The sequence below is a fragment of the Diorhabda carinulata genome, chromosome 6, assembly GCF_026250575.1.
Source record: "Diorhabda carinulata isolate Delta chromosome 6, icDioCari1.1, whole genome shotgun sequence".
NCBI classification, from domain to species: domain Eukaryota; kingdom Metazoa; phylum Arthropoda; class Insecta; order Coleoptera; family Chrysomelidae; genus Diorhabda; species Diorhabda carinulata.
In genome coordinates, this window is record NC_079465.1 from 13,718,816 (window position 1) to 13,741,028 (window position 22,213).

Sequence of the window (22,213 nt, forward strand, 5' to 3'; positions counted from 1 at the left end):
ATGGAATGGAGTAACAGTGACGAAGAAAATGATAACATTGATTATTATGATGATAATGAATATAATAATATTTTCTTTAGTACACTATAATAATAATCTGTAATGTCATCAATCGATTTTTTATGCTTTATAATAACTTATAATGTTATTAATATATTTTAAATTAAATTTTTGAGTATTATTTATTTGGTTTTTTTTATAATCTGTTATTGAGGGATCGCGATAGACCTATCTCGCCATCTCACTCGCACCCACCATACATATACTGTCTCGCGCTCGCTCCTACAGCGACCCTATATCATTGTCTGGCAAGGGGTTGGAACTATCAAAAATGTCTGGCTGATGAGGAAACATCATCTAATTATTACCTAAGTTTTATATATAAAAATCAGCTTTTATACTATAACATAAGTAGAATTATAATTTCATGAACATTAGGGGTGTCTGGCAAGGGGTTGCCACGATGTTAAGTGTGTGGCAATCAATAACGTGATTTTTAATAATATTCTGAAGGTAATACCAAAAAATCACACTTTATTATTTGATGAATTTAGATCGGTATTTTACACACCTTTAGTACCGTTTACCTGCCAAAGCCACGGTAATCCAAACTTCATAATAGTCCATCGTTCTTACCTGTGTTGGGAGCATGCGCTGACAAACTTTCAGCTTTTATAAAATAACGAAGGTCTGGGGTTCACGGGCTCTTGCTCTAGTAGTTCGAAGTAGCAACTCCTTTCACACATCTCTGAAATGTGTCTTCACTAAGGCTAAGAATATTAAGTAAAAACTTGCGGCGCACTCTTAATTTCTACTTATTCCTTTTTGTGGGTATACAAGATTAATCATAGAGCGGTATTAGATAAAGATTGATATTTTCCAATATACCTACATACGAATGTGAAATTATAAAAACCGTCTCAGTCTATGGGAGCGCAATGCTGCAACATCTGCACGCAGTTGTCGATCTGTCATTTTTTTTAATCTGTTGCTCGTTGTTCACAACAAGAAGCAACGGCGGCGGTATTAAAAGCTCAATGAGCGGAGATCGTTGCTGTTGATTGAATCGAATAAATTGAAGTTACTTAGTGGAGTAGAACACTACAGATGTATAGAAAAAAATATCTGAGAGAATCAATGTCGCGTGAAAATAGTTTTTATAATTCAAACCAACTTATGTTTTATTTTTTTTTTAATTTTATTGCGATACGTAGACAGTTTAGAAGATAGATACAGAAATATTAATTAAATCTTTTGGAATTGTATCGAGTGAAACTGCATTAAAAGACGAATGTCGCCACAGCTTGCCGAGCCTTGTGTCAAGAGCCTCGCGAGGGTCTGGTTAGTGCATTATAGAACACATGCATTTTATGAAATTTTGAGAGTTTAAAATGTATGCACAACACCAATTACGTAATTGTTTTGAATTTATATGAAAACATATAATTTCACATTTCCTCAATGTTCATGCTACTTTTAAAGTATGGTAACGTTTTTCAAAAGCGAACTGATACTTGGTCTACGACGTGAATCAGTTTTCATAGTGTGTGATCTTTACTACCATGAGCATTAAAACTTTTCTTAATAAAAAGGAATTAGAGGAAAAATATTAGTAAGAGGAGTAGGAAAAAAATTATGGAATAAAGAAAATGTTTGAATCATTCTGACTTAGAGAATGAGATTTTATATATTTGGTTAATAATTACAATTTCGTTTTATTCAATAAGCAATAAGACAAATATCACGTAGTTATCATTTGCCCTCGTATATCCCGATGGTGATATTTAAAAAATACACACGGTAAGATTTGACCTTCACATAAATATTAACAAACGTTGTAGAACAGCTTATTGATACAACAAACCGAAAAAGACAATATACCCAGAGAGCTATGACATCAAATTTAATTGGGTTCTTCCAACTTCACGTTCAATGATAATAAACGACTGTCAAAACATAACGAAAGGTTAAGGTTTATCTTGTGGCATGTTTGATTTCAACTCTATATGTGTGAATGTGTTGGACGCTAACTAAAACATGGTAAGTATTTGCTTTTATTTTATGATAGGTATATAAGACACGCGAATGAATTATTATCAAAATATTTTGATCTGATTCAAAACTTACATCTGTGAAAAAATAACGTATTCGTTAGAGTAACATATTATGCAGCACATAGTTTGATGAAAACCTGATTTAATTAACTCATGCAGACAAAATTTTTTTTCCTGTTATATTTAAGATGAAACTAACATCCTAAATCCTTAAATTTCAAATATATATCGTTGTTGCTGTGATAAGGGACTTACTTGGGACTTGCATTAGTAAAATTTATATTAATCTGAAGCTTTAGAATTTTTGGCCAATATTTTCCAAATCACATGTATTTTCATTTAGAATAATAAAAACAAAATCTGAAATATGGAGCAACAGCTTTAATTGAGTAAACAATTGTTTCAAAAGAGAGACAGTAGATTTCCAACTTAATAAAAGTTACTTGGTAAGAAAATAGGAAGTTGATTGAACAAAGTGAACAGCGAATAAGTAGGGAATTGAATAAAAAAGATACTATTTTTTCTCAGTAGTTAAAGCTTGATTTTTAAAAAATATCTTCAAATTCTGAACAAAACAAGAGAAGACAAGAATGGATATATAATGAATTTTAAAGAAAATAAAGATTACAAAAATATGAAGTGATGCCACCCTCGTAACTCCTCCCCGTCTTTAAGAATTGATGTTGGGCTCTTCAGTTTCCTTACTTTTAGATGATTTCAAGAATCTTCTCCGTAATGAAAGGAATATTATTACCTCCACATATATAATCATTAAAATGGGAATTGACGTTAATGTTAGAATTTTGTGTATTCTTCCATGGGAGATTGGCAATTCGATCGTATATAAGGCATCGTAGCTTTAAAATTCTTGGGGCTTAATAATTTCTTCATCAAAAACTTTTCATATTTTACTAAAATCTCGCATCCACTGGGAATTCTGATGAGAGTTGGCACATGAACTTCAAAAACTCGGTTATTTCGGCATGTTGATGAAAGAGTTTTTAGTTCTATTGTTATTACAACTACATTATTAGTTACTTGTTCGGTGATGGATTATTGAATATCAATCCCCGTGGCGTGGCAATTGGTCAGTGGTTGCCGCTTAAAATTTGAAATGTACTGTTGTCTCTTACAGTAGAATTTTGTTTCGAGCATTGATGTTCTTCTAACTGTATATTCTTTTATCTGTCACGTTTTTGGTATTTTTCTGTAGAAGGTTGGTGTCCCTGAACAGTTTCATTTTGACAGTTGATTATTTACAATAAATTCTGATGAGTTTTTAGTCAAAGTAAATGTCATGAAATATCGACAAACTATACAAATATGCAGTGAACATATTTCTTGGATAGACCCAACCTTAAAATGAATAGATGATTTAATATATTAAAATTATGTGTCACGCTCTAAAGAGGTAAATTATTTATGGCGGTAGAAGCCATGTCCCGTAATTTTGGTTGGGTCAACTGAAGTTATTCAACCGACATTTCGCTTACAGGATGAGTTTATTTTGACTCAAACAAACAAAAATTCAAATAATATTTTGCAAGTGAACAGTCAAACATGAATGAGTGCTACTAACCGACCACCTATGTTACGGTATAATTTCCCTAATATACATTTTTAACAATTTTTCTATAAATAAATAATAAGAATATGAGCCGAAACAGAGAAAACAGTATGAAACACACGTAACAGAAGGCTACTCTATCATTCGTTCATTTGGAACTCTTACTGGAATGAAAATGAGAGGTACAGCAGGTAGCCCCAGAAAAATGGGCCATATTTGTATAAAAAAAATGTCCGAACCGAAAAAACTATTTGTTCATAATTTGTTCAAATAATTGTGATTTAAACAAAACGTACCAGTTTTTCGCAAAAACGCGGGGCATATTTGGATTCAACGGCTCAAAATACCTACGAATACCACTGTTTTATCCTTGAAACTATGATTTCATACGGCCCGCTCCCGGACTAATACCTCATAAACAAAAAATATTCTAATGGTATCTAGCGGTAAAATCTACCATGTTAGCCGCGAAAACCAATTGATACTAGTATTTATAATATTATATAATATTTATAATATTATATAATATTTATAATATTATATAATATTTATAATTAAAAAGTTACAAAAACTATAAAGTGTGAGAAAGGTATCGGTGCTTTATCGGGAAATAGAAAGAACTATTTAAATTCTCTAATCTCACAAAAAATAGAAAAAGTTATATTCATCTATCTGCAGATTTGATTGAAATATGAATTATGTGAAAAATTTCTTGGAATGTTCAAAGATAATTTGAATCCAAAAAATTACCATATTATTGAAAATGATTTAAATCATGTTTATCTTTTAATAAAATGTGTGTGTAAGATTCATAAATATCAGAATTCATTTTATTGTTAAAAAGCAAAGTGAATCTACTGATTATATATATTTTGATTTGAAAAATCTGAATAAATTTAAATCAGAAAAATTACCATATTCTTAAAAATGATTTAAATCATGTTTATGTTCTAATAAAGTCTGTTTGTGTAAGATTCATGAATATCAGAATTCATTTTATTAATCTAAAAAAGCAATGTAAATATACATATATATATATATATATATATATATATATATATATATATATATATATATATATATTCAAAATCTTAATAAAGCTGAAACTGTTTTAATATTAAAAAGAGATCACAAAGAATGTTAAGAAAACCTTTTATTGAAGAAAAACAATAGACGAGTTGTCAGCCATTTCTCCGAAGTACAAAAATTCTTCGAACAGTGGGACAAATTTATTAGTTGTAATGAAGAGTATTTTGAAGGGAATAATGTTTCTTTCTTTATAAAATTCTAAAAACACCCTATTGACTTTTCACTGTATCCTGTCTTAATGGGCGCGTAGTCGGTTTGAAATTTCACAAAAGTGTTTCCAAGAAATAATTTAATTTAAATTTAAAATTTAAAAACTTGTTCATTCATTGGAATTTTTTTCAATTCTTCTCATCATATTTGAGGAGACAAAAAATTACTTTAATTTACTGTAGCCAAATTGAAACTACAAACACCGTATCTTTCTGAAGCATGGACTCTTTGTAATTATAATCACATACACATTTTTATTCACAGAGTCTCGTGAACATCATTATATTATTAGCATTTGTGCAGAAGATTAAAGGACAAATTGAATCACCCTGTCCAAAATATTTTGTTTTTGAACCAAATAAATCTGAAGATGATAGATGGTATGGTATTATCTCATTAAGCAGCACGAGAGATTTGAAAGGAATTAATTTGTATCTAGAATTTGATAAATCAATTATTCAGTTAGGGGTAAGTATTATCCAAATAGAGAAACATTTTGATGTGGCATTGAATTATTAATTATGGACTGCTCCATTAAAAGCGAAATGATACAACAAATTATTCACTTGAATTGAATTACAAGGATAAACTTTATATATTCCGCTAGGACCATAACCCTTAAACTTCGATGAAATCAATCTAATTTCAAGTATATCTCATTCAACTGGAACTTCGTTTCGATAATTTTAACTGTAAATTACGCGAATGCGAATTAAGGCTTTCGCCTTATTATAACAATCAGATCTAATTTTCATATCATAACCACTTAATAATAATTTATTGTAAAAGTAGGTCTGGTCAATACGGCTCACATTTTCAAACGCTGGAGTTGTACGAGGGTTGCTACTTAAGTTTTGGGATATAGCCACACTGATGCGAATATGTCAAATATCACATTGTCATCATAAAGTTTGACATTTTCAATGGTGAACTTACTCATAACATGTTATAATACGAATGTTATTTGAGTTGTTTACACATTTTCTTGTGATGATTTTCTATAACTTTTGAACGTGAAAAGGTCGTCCAAAAATAAGCTATTATACCAGAAAACATTGATGCTGTACGAAAACTGATATTACGAGATTTGTTGGCATTGGATACCGCATAATTTGACATATGCCTCAAAAAAGCTGTCCATTGATGCAAAAAAATGCTGGAAAAATTAAATGCGGTACTTCATAAGACGTCAATAAGATCGTGACAGGCGACGAGTAAACAACAATTGACTGTATGGGTCTTGCAAGACGAGCCAAATCCAACAAAAGTTATGAGAGCACGTAGCACTTCGAAAGAAATTGTCGCCTGTTTTTTCGGAATAACTGGACATGTTCCATCAGTGCAACGTAGAACCGGTGAATTCTGAATGGCAAATCAGCATTTGTTTGCCAGAATTGTTCAAAAAATCAGAAAACCTATCGCAGAAAACGAATCCTTCTCCACCTCGATAATGCGAGCTCTCGCACATTAGTTCAATGAAAAATATTTTTAAACAATCAAAATATCGAATTAATGGGTCATCTGTAGTACAATCCTTATTAATATTTTATAAAATAATAAAGCTATATCCAATTATAAATATTTCAAAACTTAAGCAGCAATCCCCGTAACTAGCTTTGAAAAATAATAGCAGTCGAGTTCAAGAAACCACAAGAGGAATACATAAATTATGTACATTATTTAGTGGCTTCAGCATACTCCATACATTTTTAAGTAATTGACAATATTTCTAAAATAATCTTCGGATGCAAGAGAAATAATGAAAAATAGAATAGATAAGATACTGTTTGTCATAACAATTTTTAGTGATTGATCTTTTTAATGATAGTAGAATTTATTTTGTCGTATGTAGTCTAGGACGTGATATTTTATTTTTTGGTGAAAAGCCAATAATCATTTCTGTACTCGAATTTCCTCTGTTCCCTTTTTATTTATGTCTTTCATATGCTTTGATTCATATCCAAATTAAATGGCTTAAATGGAAATATTCTTATCTTATCTTATTCTGAAAATATAGTTTAAGTTTAACAAACTTCACTGAATACTTATTTTCGTTTCAAGAATAGCAAACTTGTCTTATTATTGTAATGTTTTTCTTATTTATTTACTCTTTCTATTCGTAGGGTAAATTTATGGACACTGTCTCTTACGCTCTTAATTTATCTAAACACTGTACACTACACTTAATTTACTTATAAAAATTAACTTATCACTAACATTTAACTCACTTATATAATTTATTTAAACTCTTTTGTTACTTGCTATCTCGTTCTGTTCACTATGACTATTTATTATAAACTAACTAACTGCGCTCAACAAATTTGTTTATATATCCCAAAAAAATTCTCAAAAGTTCTAGAAAATAAAGAAACAAAACAAATAGATCGTCCTAGAAATTAATTGAAAAGTAACAATGTAAATAAACATCAAATGAATTTTGCAGTTTATAAAAAGTATATAAAATGCGCCACGCCTTCACGGAATTTTAGAATTCCATTGTAGCCGGACAGGACAGACTCCAGGACCAGTATCGCGAACTTTGTAACACTATCTACTTCTAATATAGCTCTGCTCAGATAAATTTCTTGACTATATAAGATTTCAGATTTATCTTTCATATTCTATTCACTCGTTTATGTCTTCCAGGTACGAAATGAAAACTGTTTCTGCATCAGCTTCAATTCACATTTCCTCGCAGTCATAGATTGGATGTTTTGATTATATTTTGTAATTAGGTAAATACATAATATGTAATGTTGCTCTTCCATTCTATTTTTTTGTAAACATATCGACTTACTTATCAATTTCCCTGATTAATCGATTGTTGCATCTTCTGCTAATTATTATATTCACTTGTCCATTCTTGTTTTTTCATAGTATTATCTTTTAAATTTAGTTTTATTTAGTGGTCAGACTTATATTGAGGTTCGTAGAGCACAAATAAGTTCAGAAGATCTTATACTCTTCCAGTACTTAATAGTAAGTCGACTTTCTCGTCTCGTCTCGATATTAGGACATATGCCGAAGTGGCGAGAACTTACAAAATATTCAATTTTAAACATTGAAGTCACGTCCAATGACAAATTTTTAGGTATACCTGATAAAACGAGCTAGACAAGAAAAATAAAATTACCCTACAATGGATTCCAAAACACACCGGAGCAAAGGGAAATGAAATAGCTGATAAGCTCGCTAAAGCGGTGGCAGAAAAGTCCTTCATGGGACCCGAACCCATCTGTGATATCAGCTACAGGACTGTACACTGGAAAAGGAGGTAGATAGGAGCAAAACCAATTGTTGGGACAACCTACAGGGGCTGAGACAGGCAAAGACTCTTCTAGAAAACTATAACCATAACTATAAGTAAGAACAATCTACGAATACTAACAGGAGTTCTATCGGGGCACTGTCGCCTCAACAAACACCTGAAGTCGCTACGCCTAGCAGATAATGTGGCATGCCGGTTTGGTTGCCCATAGGACGAAACCACTATACACATTCTCTCGAAGTGTCAATCACTAAAGAACTACAAAGCACTACACCTGGGTGCGTATGAAAGAGAAGACGAAGCTCTGTGGTAATTAAAGCCATCCCACATTCTAGACTTTTTAAAAGGAATGGGATTAATGGATTAGCTGTAAACACGGGGTTCTCCAGTATCGCAGAAAGAAAGGGGAACACAATAGATTTTTGAGTCGCAATTTATGCAAGATCGCAAATCTATACATACATATATCTGATAAAGTCACCATATACCATTGTTACTACATGGTAATTATCGTTTGATTTTGTTTAGATCTGAGGTCTGCAAAATATTGAATAATGGGATTTGTCAAAACAAAATTTAAAATTTTGCCTAAAAAATGAGATAAATATAATGGAAAAGCATGCAGGCGTGTATTCAATCAAAATTAGGCTTAATCAAACGACTTCAATAGAAATTTGCAGCAAAATTAAGTGCTACAGATTTCTTCAGATGATATGAAATCAATCTGATACTCATCAGTACATTATTTTACCATCCAATATTTGAAAATGAGACAACTATGATCAGGTTAAACGCATCATGATCTGAATAATCGGTTCACTGTTGCTTGGAAACTAGTCGAAGTAATCGAGTCATAGCCATATGAAAGGGTAACTTCTACAGTAGACTATGATTTTTTGAACTTGAGAAATGATTCATTCTCTTCATATGGTTATCTATAAAATCTTTTGAGCAGCTTAATTGACAGGTTACTGAGTCTTGCAGTTTTTTTACATAAAGATGGCTTATTGGTTTTAATTTCATTATATAACTGAATGAAAATATTAACACATATGAAACATGAAGCATTATGGAAAAATTAACACACGAAAATAGAGTAATAAAAATCAAAGATTTTTAGAGGTTGAGCTTTAAATTTGGAAGTTACACAGATAAGCTAATGCGACGTTTGGAAACAGCGATAAATATCTCATTTTTGGTTAGGTTAGCTGATAGGTGATTTATCTAAGCCAGGATAACAATTCCGAATTGTCATGTAATAGAGAGTGCGAAAATAGCAATACTGGCAAATACTCATTAGTAGTTTTTTATTTATTTCATGCATTTTTGATTCATTGAATTAAAACTCGTAATTAATTGTAAATTGCAATGAAAATTGAGTGTATGAACATCCAATGTGTGTAGTGCATATTAAAGAGATGCCACTATAAAATTGTGCCATACATTGAGATCCTATCATTTCGCCATAGAGAGAATATATTTAATCCAGATGGTTTTAAGGGAAAGCGAAGATATTTCTTATACAATCGCGCAAAGTTTCTTCATTAACTTCCAAACAATTAGCAATCTTCTTAACGCACTTTAGCTCGATTCACCACTAATAAGTAAATCAGAGAGACTATTAAACAAACTTCGAACAATTTCATTTTAGAAAAAAAAATAATAATAAATACTTATCTAAGGTAGATGTAACTGTAGTCTAGGAGTTATATTGCGTCTTATTTTGGTGTGAACGATTAGTGCAGTCTTTGAAGCGTTATTGCTCCAAAATAACCTCGGATATCGATAGGGGCCTAATTTTGAGAAAAAAAATGTTGTATCGAGTTTTTATAAAAACCCAATACTTTTCAAGTTATTGGTAATTGAAAATTCGGAGTTTTTTCACGTTTATCATCGGTTTTATGCAAATATCTCCGAAAGTATGCATTTTAACCAAAAAAAACCGAATAAATCTGTTTTTTATAAAGTCTTCTAAGTGCAATATTAAGCGAGATATTAAAAATCAAAGCCGTTTTTTATTTAGGGATCGAGCGTGAAACATAGAGACAGCACTACTGTCGGAGTGAGCGCTCTCTGGTGTTTCATTGGTGAACATAGTGGGATCAAAACAAATATTTAATAACATTAAAAAAAAGTTGCAACAATGGAAAAAATAATAAAATATGGATTTCAACTTTTAATCAATAATATACATATACATGACCAGAACGATGAGAAAGGCAAAAAATAATTCAAATCAAAGCATGTGTACGGTGTTGTTGAAAAAACGGATAAAATTCAATCAAATCTTTATGATGTGACAATTTCTGTAAGTTAAAAGTAAAATAAACGATTATTTATTGCACTATCAGGGCCAACTCCAAAAAACTTCCCTCCTATAGCAAATTTCCCTTATCATACCAAAAAATTTTTCCAACAAATCTCTCTCTCTCTTTCTCTGCCTCTTGATCTCTCGTGAACTACGTGGTTTAGATTCTGCTGTCGTTTTTTGTTATTCCTGTGTTGGTGACTTTATTTTTTTGGAGGTGGTGCATTGATGCACAAAAAGTCATTATAAAAGTAAAGTATCTTATTTATCTAAATGATATCCGATTAACTACATATACGTATTCTCGTCAAATTCCTATACAGTTAATCTAATCCTACTTTTTATAATGATTATTATATGAAGCCCACTTCTGTAGGTATTGAGTTTATCAGAGAGGAGAATGACCGGATGACTCTTCAATTCACATTAGCTAGTTACGAAGAAAACAGAAGCTTACTGGCTCTTCATCTTTTGTTTTCAATATCATATACATAAATACATTTAGTTAATATAAATTATACAAAAATCTATTTTTTAGAGTGAACGAATAGATTGAAATTATTTATACTTTTGTTATTTTATTTAAAGCTATACAGAGTGAGTTTTATGTATGGAAGGCCAAAGACCAAATGTTGTCTTGGTCAAGAGTTTCACCGTTGTACTGATCACAGTTTTCATTTTAGAAATGGTCAGTGTTCAGTTTTAGTATGTTTTAGTAGTAGTGCAATCTTCTGAGATAATATTTCATAGGTAAGTTGTTGGAAATTTGAACAATTAATCGTATGTTTCATGTATGTCGAAGAGCTATCAGAAGTTAGGAAGAACGCTGTAAATGTATCAACTCTTTCGATTTTATCCCACACATGTTCAATTGGAAAAAAATCGTAGGGACCTGGGGACCAAAGAAGGAGATAAATTTGAATCTGGTGGACGTAATTCAAAGTTCTCCAGTATATATAAGGCCGAGTGTTATGTTACTGGAAATTTGGATTCTGAAGTCATATTGTGTGTCATTTTTAGTGAAGGGTAGAGCAATGTAACCTCATACCATAATAGCAACAGAGCGATGTACATGTGGGTCAACGAAAAGTTGAGTTAGGACATTTGTTTGTTTTCTTGTCACCCTAGCTTGCCCATGATAATATATATCTAGGCAGAACTGGGATTTATCACTGAAAACAATAATGTTTCATCCCTGTCTCCACGATAGTAATTTTTGGCATCACCATCAAGGCAATTTCTTCGATGTTCCAGAATTAAGCACCAACTAAGATTGGTATGAAAAAACACTTTCCATTCCCTCCATGTTCTGCAAATTACTTACTCGATATGGATAAGGAACGTTATTATAAATCTAATAACCTTAGGCGATATTCTTGTTCCCTGATCACTTGTCCTGTGCCTCTTGCTTTGGTCTTAGTTGTGCCATGCTTGATAACATATCACAATAGTATCTACACACCTGTTTATTTCACTTGCTATTGCTTAGAACTATCTAAATTTATCATTATTTTATTTATTTTTAGAACTGGTTAGGTGCTGTGAAGTCAGATTCGGCAAACACAAAATTTACTATAAAGAGTAACAAAGAAATGAAAGCGAATACAGTATACAAAGCAGAAATATATGTTGTATACGATCCTTATTATGATTTGAAACCTCCGAGATTGATAAAAATTAAATTAAATGATAAGGAAATATGTCCCCATTACGAAGAAGAAAAAATTGTGCAAACTATCACAAATAATAATAATTACAGGTATGAGAAATAGTGTGATCATCACAAAATAATGATACATTGTAATTTGAAATAATTTCACTTTTAGGCCATTATTAGATATCAATATTAATGTACCAAAATGTGGCATTCCTATAGCTACCCCCGTTGCGCTAATTACTGAAGGACAACGTACCCAACCAGGTGATGAATTCTACACAGCTACCCGAAATAATTTATTGACTAAATTCGCTGAAAAAAATGTGATCTAAATATCGCTTACAAGTGAAATACGTTTGCGCATAAAATCGATTCATATACAAGGTCTGGCTATTAAATATACTCCCTCACCACACACCTTTCCATACGTTTTTTTTCATTGATCGAAGCAGTGCTGGAAGTCTTCTTTGGTGAGTGGCTTTAGGAGCTCTGTAAAGTTTTGCTTTACCGCTTCTATCAACTTTCAATGAAATCTGAGCAGACTCATTGACGCAAAACTTCGCACAGACTTTTGTCATGTATAATTCCTAGTGTAACATTTTTCTAACCGTTTCTTTATTGGCGTTTACAGCCTTGGCAATCATCCAGATGCTCATTCGACGATCTGCACGTACAATTTGATTGATTTTGGTCACTGTTTTCGCAGTTGAAAGAGTCACAAGGCGCCCTGGGAGCTGGTCATCTTCAGTGCTCTCTCGGCATTCACTAAAGCGCTTACACCACTAAAAAACACGCACACGATATAGAGAATTGTCCCTATAGGCCTCTTGCAATAGTTTAGAGCACTGGAGTTTTTTGGAATTTAACGAGAAATACGTTGCTCTTGTTGTTCGTCACACATGATTTTCGGCACGAGAAAACAAGCACGTTAGTTTCAAATCTCTACTGTACAAATACTATAATAGTGACGGAAACGTGTTTTGGGATGTGCATAGACAAGATATCTGGATACCCAACGCACTACTCGTCTTTGACCCCACCCGTCTAAGGTGCCCTCTAGGCGCGCAGTCTCGTTATTTAATAGCCAGACCTCGTATCTGACTTTTGACAGATAGAAATAAATTATCAAAAGCAAAATATATCGATTCAATAATTCATATACATTGACTTACCGCCTTTTATCTACGATGGAAACTGCTTGGTTCTATTTAAAAGTTCTTAAAAAATAAATCTCTAAAGAAATTAAACACCGCTTTTTCATAAAAGTTTAACTTTTTCTTACTCTTAATGGCAAATATGGAATCAAAAATATTTCACTAAGGTAAATAAATTCTTGTTTTTTCTTGAGGCAATTTTTGTGAAGAGTCTAACAATTCGTCAGATCCAAGAGTGTACCCGAGAAATTATGTGATAAACGAAAACAGTATTGATAAAAAATTTTGAAGAAACTTTCTTCTGTTATACGCTGTTATCTTATGACATTTAAAACGTTTGCTAAATTTAGTAGAAAGATGATATTAGCAACTAAAATATAATATTTTATAGTTTCAACTTAAACATGAAGTATTAGTATTTTGATCAATCATAATTTTTTCAATCTAAAGAATAGGTATACTGTAGATATATTTTTCAACTCTATTGCCTAAATCCTCGAGAATTCTTTAAAGATTGATCAAGAGTAATATTCTAAGAATTCTGTTTTACTCCATCAGCAGGTAGAAATTTCTGTCATGTTACAAATAGTAAGTTATTGTATTAAGTAAAAGAGATAATTTTCAATAAAATGGGGCTATGAAGTATCTGATGTATGAACGAAATCAATTTTTGTAGGTCAATTTCCTTGGCATGGTGCTCTTTATCGAAAAGATGGCGATACAGATGTTTATATATGTGGTGGAACACTTATTGATAAACAACACATTGTAACTGCTGCCCATTGTGCTACCAAACAAAATTTTCAACTTCCTCGTGATCCCAAGGAAATGGTTGTGATTTTAGGTGAGTGTTGTGAGGAATAAAAAACAATTATGAAAATAGGCAATACTATAAAAATTCAATACAATCATACCTTTAATATTCCAGTTCATTTTCTTGCATTGACCTCAAGTTTTGTGACCTTAAAAAAGCACTTCTCTTAGCATTATAATTGGAAGAAAGTTAAGTTGGAAAGTTTTGAATCGTTGATGATATTCATACGGATTGTTTATGCTACCACTACATCGACACTCAATTACTTTGTCTGACGCGCCTTTCGATAATCAAGTTAAGGTTTTCATATAGTGTAATTGGTGTGATGATAGCGTAAACAATACAAACATACAAACGAACAAGTTGTTGAACAAATCAGCCATTATCTCGAACACAAGATACAGTGTGTGGACTGCCAACGCTCTAGGAGAAATTCCTTGGGTCAAATTATGCGTATCGGGGTAGGAAACTAGGAAACTTGTGTCTGCAAAAATCCTTTCCAAGATAGATGGTGCTAAAATTTTGAGAATAAAACAATTTTTTATCGATAAATTTTAAATGGTGTGATCGATTGTTATTGAAACTTTTTGACGATTATCAGGCTGATGAACTACTGGTTCTAATACGAATAGATGATTTCAGATGGGGTCAAGGACTCTTCATGCACCCCTGAATTCTCGGCCACTAGATAAAATGTTACTTTTTTTAATATTTGAATTCTACCATAATTCCTTAACAAAAAATTAATAACATTTGACTAAGCTAAAATGAACCATTCTCGAGAAAAACATCATTTCGTGACCACTCTTGTGATTATTTAGAAAAATACAAAACAGTTTCTTTCGTATCAACTTACATCGATAAGTTAATGGTGTCCAACAAAATGTTTGTTCGTTTAACTACACGTTTTCTTTGAAAAAGTATTGTCTTCTGCTACGTTAAAACAGTTTTCCAGAAATTCTTAATTCACACTAATGTCATGCAGATGATATTTTACAAATAAATCATGCAGACTGATTCTTCTCAGCGCATTCTGATAAGCGCGCGCTGCGGAAACCATTAGACATATTAGAAATTTCTTGTATGCGACAAACAAGATCTTTCTCATTTTCTACCCGACCCTGATAGACGAGAGATTTCATATACTTAGACATAGCTGGCCAACCAATTGGCCCACCTCGACCTATCCAGTTCTGTCTATAAGTGGCATTTAAATGGAGTCGTACATTTGCTGAAAAATGTACAGGTTGATTCTCTATATTATTTAAAAGGTTGTTTTAAAGTACAGGCAAAAATGGAACGGCTCGGCTCGGTCTATGAGGAAACTCTATACAGTCTTTCCGCCAATCTCGAATTTAGTTGTTACTCTCTGTACTTAAATGAATATCTGCTAATTTTTTAAAACTGTAATCTATTTTGTATATATTTTTTAATAATTAAATTGTAATGCACACTTTCACATAAACGTCACATAAATGAAACTTGAACAATTTCATTTCAACAACAACAACAGTTGTTTTCAAAGCCTCCTAATACTCCAAGTAAAAGTAAATTTGGATTTCGAAAACACCCAATGTTTTCTAAAACGTATGCTTATCAGTTCTGCGAAAGGTCAGGGCGTGTTTAAGTGAAGGAGCTTTAAAATTTAAGGTTACTTCTGCACTTTGTATGATGTAGTATAACGACCAAATATCATTTTCTAAGACACCATTAACCTATCGACGTAAGTTGATTCGGAAGAAACTTTTTGTATTTTTCTAAATAATTACAAGAGCGATAAGAAAATGATGGTAGAATTCAAAAATTAACGAAAATAACATTTTATCTAGTGGTGGAGAATTCAAGAGTGCATAAAGGGTCCTTGACTCCACCTAAAATCATCTATTCATATTTGAACAAGTAGTTCATCAACTTGATAATCGTCAATAACAATCGTTCACACCATTTAAAATTTATCGACAAAAATCGTTATATTTTTAAAATTTCAACACCATATATCTTAGGAAGGATACGTTTGTAGACACAAGTTCCCTTCCCCGATAGGCATAATTTTACCCAAGGAATTTCCCCTACAGCATTGGCAGTCGAAATTAGAGACACCCTGTATAGTGTTCGTCTTCATTTTTATGTATAAGTCAAGCCTTCGATGAGGTATGGCAGAAAGGCCTGCAACGTAAACTAAAGTACCACTCCAAATCATACATAAAGGATAGTATTTCTAGTAAAGTATCAAATGATATATACAAAACTATACCCAATAAACTTAGAGGTACCGTTTTTGGTTTCCTATTTTATTTTATATATATTGGCAAAGAAAACATCCACCGCCCGCAAAGGGGCGCTGCTGTATCAAAACAAATATGGCAGCCGGAAGGCTTCAACGTTCAACGATTAGCGTTGATTTCAAGATTTATATTTGATTTGTATTTATTAAAAGTGATAAAAGTGTTATTACTGTCTTACCGAATACATTGTGTAATTATACTGATGCAACTCCGTCATCTCGAAATATAATTGAAGGTGAAAGAGCTATTAATTCTGGTTTCATAATTGTATATGGAACGACTTGCAAAGTTACAAACAGAATCGACTTATTTTCATTGTGTTTACACACTAGTGGATTGGCTTCCGAGCCGCATACTATTACAGAAAAATTATCGATTAAGAGCAATATTGTGGAATTCATAAACAAGTATCCATTTATATAATGGATTCCACTTACAAAGCTGGCATGAGTCACTGTATTGTAATAGGTACGTGAAACTAATACATAGGTATAATGATTGTTATGATAAATACAAAATTTCAAATTTGATTTTATAACTATATTAATGTAGTGTTAGAATAATTTTTGTGATTCTAATATATGGTGATAATATTATTTCAGAAAAGACTTGAATACCTTAGAAATGCTGTCGTCAACTGATATAAAATGTTTATTATCAATTTATGAACAACTTATGATGAAATTGTATGAAGCTGTACCTCTAAGGACTTTCTGTTGCATCAAAGTAGACAGATTACCTCCTTTGCCTCCGAATATATTATCAGAATTGAGACAAAATTTCATCAAATGTGATAGTGAAACTACTCTTGCTAAATACTGCTAGACAAACTATAAATTATTATTGCTAGTCGTTAAAAAAATAATTTTTACAAAATTATTTCATGCATTTTCTAGCAATCGCAGAAGACAGGGTCCTGGAAATAGTTTTAGAGTAAACATTTCATCTAAGAGGGTTTTGCGTGAAAAAAAAATGATAACATAACATTTTCATAAACTAATTTAATTTAATTCTGTTTATATTACTTTTTCTCGTGTTCACTGAGACATAATGCCCTTATGAGTATCGTTCCTTTTTCTATGGTTTGGAGAGAATTCCATATCATAACAGTTATATAACCTTCATTGACTTTTGATTTCCTTCATTTATTTATCACTAGAAATAATATATCTGTTACACAATTAATTAGTATTGCCTGTAATATAGAGCAAAACGTATGTAAACCATGCCACGCGAAGCCTTGTGGCAGCCATATTGGATAGCTCACTTGGTGACCATCAGGATTCGCAGTGCAACTTTAAATTCCCAATAACAGATTTAACCGCTATGATGTACACAATCATCACAACAATCGCAGAAACGAAATGAAACGTGTGCATGTGACTCCCACCGTAAGGAAAAAAGCTTGCCCAATGGTTTTGGTTTAAAAATCCAGCCTCCGTACAAAAAAATGCAATCAAAAGTCAAATCAGTACTATTGGTTGATATTGTCTAGATTTAGTTACACACTTAACTTTTTGTTAAGTGTGTAACGCTACTTCGTCGCTACAAAACCGTTTGACGCCAAAACTCAGGTATCGGATTGCCTCAGTTGCCAGTTTTTTATCGTGGTATGCGCACGTTTATCATTTCCGGTAACAACTTTTCAAACTCTTTTCCTACTCGGTTGGCTGAAGGCACTAAAACGACAGATGTGAATACCCAGCGCCCTCAGAGGCAATTTCCTTAACCCACGAAATCTAAAGTTCGGCGGTTGAGAACTACAATCCCACAAACTAACTTGTTGCAGACACTATGTCTGACCTATCTCCGACAATCTCCGGATAAATCCGCGGATGGATGCGAAGAAGGACATTTCACCTGACTTTTCGACAGGTCCTCATCCTTATTCGCATAGAGTCCTTCCTCTCCCCTGAGTTCTATGGGAGATTTTGGGATGTCTTATCTTTTTGTTAAGAGATTAACCTATACTCTATACACTCTGGCCATCTTAATGTGTGTGGGTGTTTCCCTGCCTCAGGTGAACTTTTTTCGGCAAGAAGAGATCTAATTCGAGTGGTCCTTCCCCTTCTCTGTAGCTGTCCCCGATGTATAACTCAACACTTGCTTATGAAATGCGGAGACTGTGGTGAAATCCTTGGCATCTGTAACATTGTACAGGTTCGTCATGTCTTTCTTCTTCTACCACACTTATTTTGGTGTGGCATAGGTATCTCGGCTTCTTGTATGCTTGTTCCTCTGCGGGTTCTATTACTACAATGTATATCGGTAGTAATTTTCGGGTGTTGTCATCGCTTTTTTTTTGAGTACGGCTCTTTTTGGTCTTAATCCATTTTCCCTCGGCTCTCTCTCTACTTCCGACGTTAGGATGTTAACTGCAAGTCTTTTTATGACTAGCTTCCTCTCTTTTTCTTCATTGAGTAGGTACGTATACCACTCAATCTCCTTATACTCGGTCAGAAGCATCTTCATTCTATTGAAATCCTCTTTTGTAGAGGGTCGTTATTTTCTTTGTGCGTATTCCCATTTTACACTGAACATCGATTTTCTTCTGCACTAGCTGCTTTCGTAGTGCTGCTGACATGAGTGGGGACTTCTACTAGTCTAGAATTATCGGAGGTGGCCTTCTCTCCGGTTTTGTCGGTTTTTTTGTTCTTCTCTTCTTATCATTTCTAATTCTTCTTGAACTTGTTTGTTCGTTGTGTCTTCTTCCCCGGAGGATTGCCTCTCTGGTTTCTTCATCTTTTTCTTGACTTCTCTTGACTTCTGTGTATTCTCCTTCCATGGGGCAGTCTTCTATTTGATTTTTCTCAGACACTCTGGCTTCCGTTGATTGTCTTTGGGGGCTCCCATTTTTATTTCTTTCCTTCGCCTTTTTCATTCGATTTACCTGCTTTTCGATGAGTATTGTCGTTTTGACGTCCATTTTTTGCATTGTTTCTGTCATGCTCAGAAATCTAACGGTTAGAGCTGCAATTGTCGCATTCAAGCCTTTATTTTCCTCTTCCTTTTTCCTGTTCTCTTCTTCTAGTCGTCTTAATACGGCCTCTTGGCTTTTCCTCCATCTTTCGACAGAAGATCCTCTGTCATTTCCATGAACGATTCGGTACAGTTCCTTCGGAGCGCGGGGGAGAATAGAACCCTTAAATAAATAAATAGTAATTTTGGGGAAGAACTAGATTTTACATTAAAATCGGGCTAATTTTCTGGTTGTATTCGAAAATAATTACATTTTTATGTTGAAAAATATCGAGATATAAATTTAAATTTAAAATCCATTATATTGTTGCTTCTACGTTTTAGAAACATAGTACGTTATAACTGAAGGGATCAACCGATAAACTTTTTTTGAATATATTTGTGAATACAGAGCAACACTCTAAAATAACCTTTAACTATATCGTTAAAATCGATTCAAGAAATTCAATTTTGATAAATTATTATCATTTCTAATGAATATATATATATATATATATAATATATAGAATCTATATAATAATCGCTCAATATTTTTAGCTGAAGATTACTCTCTTTTTTGTAGGAAAGCATGGCCTATGGGTATCAGGAAAATTCGAGCAATCGTTTTCGGTAATAAAAGTGAGTGTACACGAAAATTTCAACCGAACTTCCTTTTACAATGACATTGCAATTCTAAAATTGAATAAACCAATCGAATACTCTAACTACGTAAGACCTATATGTTTATGGGAAGATAGTATATCCTTAGATACTGTAATTAATAAAGTAGGTACGTACTGGTATAATTATTCCGATGTAAATTCCTAGAGGTGTTTGTGCAGAAGGGCATAGGTGAAAAATTTGAATTGGAGTTTGGGGAGTGATATTCGTTTTTGTCTCTGATTTATAACATTGACCATCCAATTTTTTTAATTATAATAATTTCAATTTCTCTGAACTTTTGATAATGAGCTCTCAAGTTGACGTTTGTTGATAAAATAACAATGTTTACGATACTATAGAAACCGCCCAAAGTTGTCCATAATTTCATGCGAAAAATATCGAATGTAATTAAAAAAAATCCAAGAATAAATTCTGCGGGAAAGAGAAAAAATCTTATATATTTTACCGGATGTAATTATATTTACTAGTCTCGAATTTAATTGTCAGCACTTGTTTTCGTTCGGGCGCAAAATCTTTCTCGATTAGTAAATGTTACTTACATTCCTTATAGTATAGATAACCAATTCATTATTTGTAGGAATTTCAGTAGGATGGGGCAGAGATCACAAGGGACATTCCACGACTGATTTATTAATGCAGGCTAACATGCCAGTTATAGATACCTTGGACTGTATTTATTCTTATCCAGAGTTTTACTCCTTATATACAAATAAAGAAATTAACTTTTGTGCTGGTTACGGAAATGGTAATTTATTTCGGTATATTCAATTGACATTATTGAGAACAGTCTCTTTTGAATTTCTTTTAGGCACGTCTGTATGTCTCGGTGATTCAGGAGGTGGTCTGATTTTCCCCAAAAGTGGCTCATCTGGAGCCAACTCTGTTTGGCAGCTAAGAGGGATTGTTTCGAATACTGTATCTAAAGGAGATAGTTGTGATTCCAATAAATATGTTATTTTTACTGACACAACCAAATATTTGGGCTGGATAGCTAAAACTATCAAAACTCCTTAATTTATCATTAAAGTTATACAGATATATTGGAATGAATAAATTTATTTTTTAAACACGTAATCAATATTGAATTTCATATTTGACTGATAAATGCGTGTTCCAGCAAAACATTATTGTAAGCTTTCAATGAAAGTAGTAATAATAAATTAATAAAAAAATTAAGTTATAATAATGATATATTTTACTGAAACCCATGCAGTAAATTTACTAATGAAAGCCATTCAGTTTGAAGAATAATTGATGATTTTTCTGCCAAACAACAATTTGTGACTTTTATATGGTTTAATATAATATCTCCAATAATATTCATAAAATTGGTTCGTTACAGAACACAAAACCTAAAATAAAAAAAATAAAACAGAATAGTTACTTATATATCATAAAAAGAGACTTTAGTGACGTGTTATGTATTATATTTTTTTCGAAATCTCCCAGATTCAAACATACTGCGGAAATATTTGGATCTGAAGCGAGCAAAATAGGTTATGAGTGCAGCGTTTAGTTACTCAACTGAATACGATTGTTGCTACTTAAGTTTTGACTTAGAAAAATAAAAACCAATATTTATACTCGTAATTGGATATGGCTGTTTTTCAAAATATTCTCCATTAAGAACAATATACTTTTGCATAAATTTGAACAAATTATTGAAGCAGTTTTCCCATTTCGATTGAGATACCTCCAAAACAAGTGATTTGTACGCTACAACCGCTTTTTCAGGTGTAGAAAAAAGTTGACCTCGCAATTTATTTTTAATCTGCGGTAATAAGAAGAAATTATTGGGTGCCAAACAATACTGTACGGAGAATGACCCATCAATTCGATGTTTTGACTGTTCAAAAACGTTTTTGTTCGAACTGATGTGTGAATTCACATGGTCATAGTGGAGAATAATTCGTCTTCTGCGATTGGTTTCCCTGATTTTTTCGAATATTGTGGCAAACAAATTCTGATTTACCATTCAGAATTGATCCTTCTACCTTGTTCTAAATAAACGGTGGCGACACGTCCATTTATTCCGGAACAACAGGCGATCATTTGCTTTGTAATGCTTCATGCGCGTACAACTGTTGTTGGATTTGGTTCGTCTTGAAGGACCCATACAGTCGAGTGTTGTTTAATTTTGAATTCATATGCAGAGATCCATGATT

General features: G+C 32.5%; 1 protein-coding gene across 1 annotated transcript; it reads left to right on the forward strand.

Annotated features, from left to right (window-relative positions):
- The first annotated feature begins 1,819 nt into the window (after window positions 1-1,819).
- Window positions 1,820-21,234, forward strand: LOC130895524 (chymotrypsinogen A-like). Its single transcript, XM_057802864.1, has 8 exons — window positions 1,820-2,040; window positions 5,185-5,388; window positions 12,023-12,255; window positions 12,323-12,417; window positions 13,984-14,151; window positions 19,948-20,154; window positions 20,626-20,793; window positions 20,857-21,234. The coding sequence occupies exons 1-8, from the start codon at window positions 2,038-2,040 to the stop codon at window positions 21,060-21,062; spliced, it is 1,284 nt and encodes a 427-aa protein (XP_057658847.1). The 5' UTR covers window positions 1,820-2,037; the 3' UTR covers window positions 21,063-21,234.
- The last annotated feature ends 979 nt before the right edge of the window (window positions 21,235-22,213 follow it).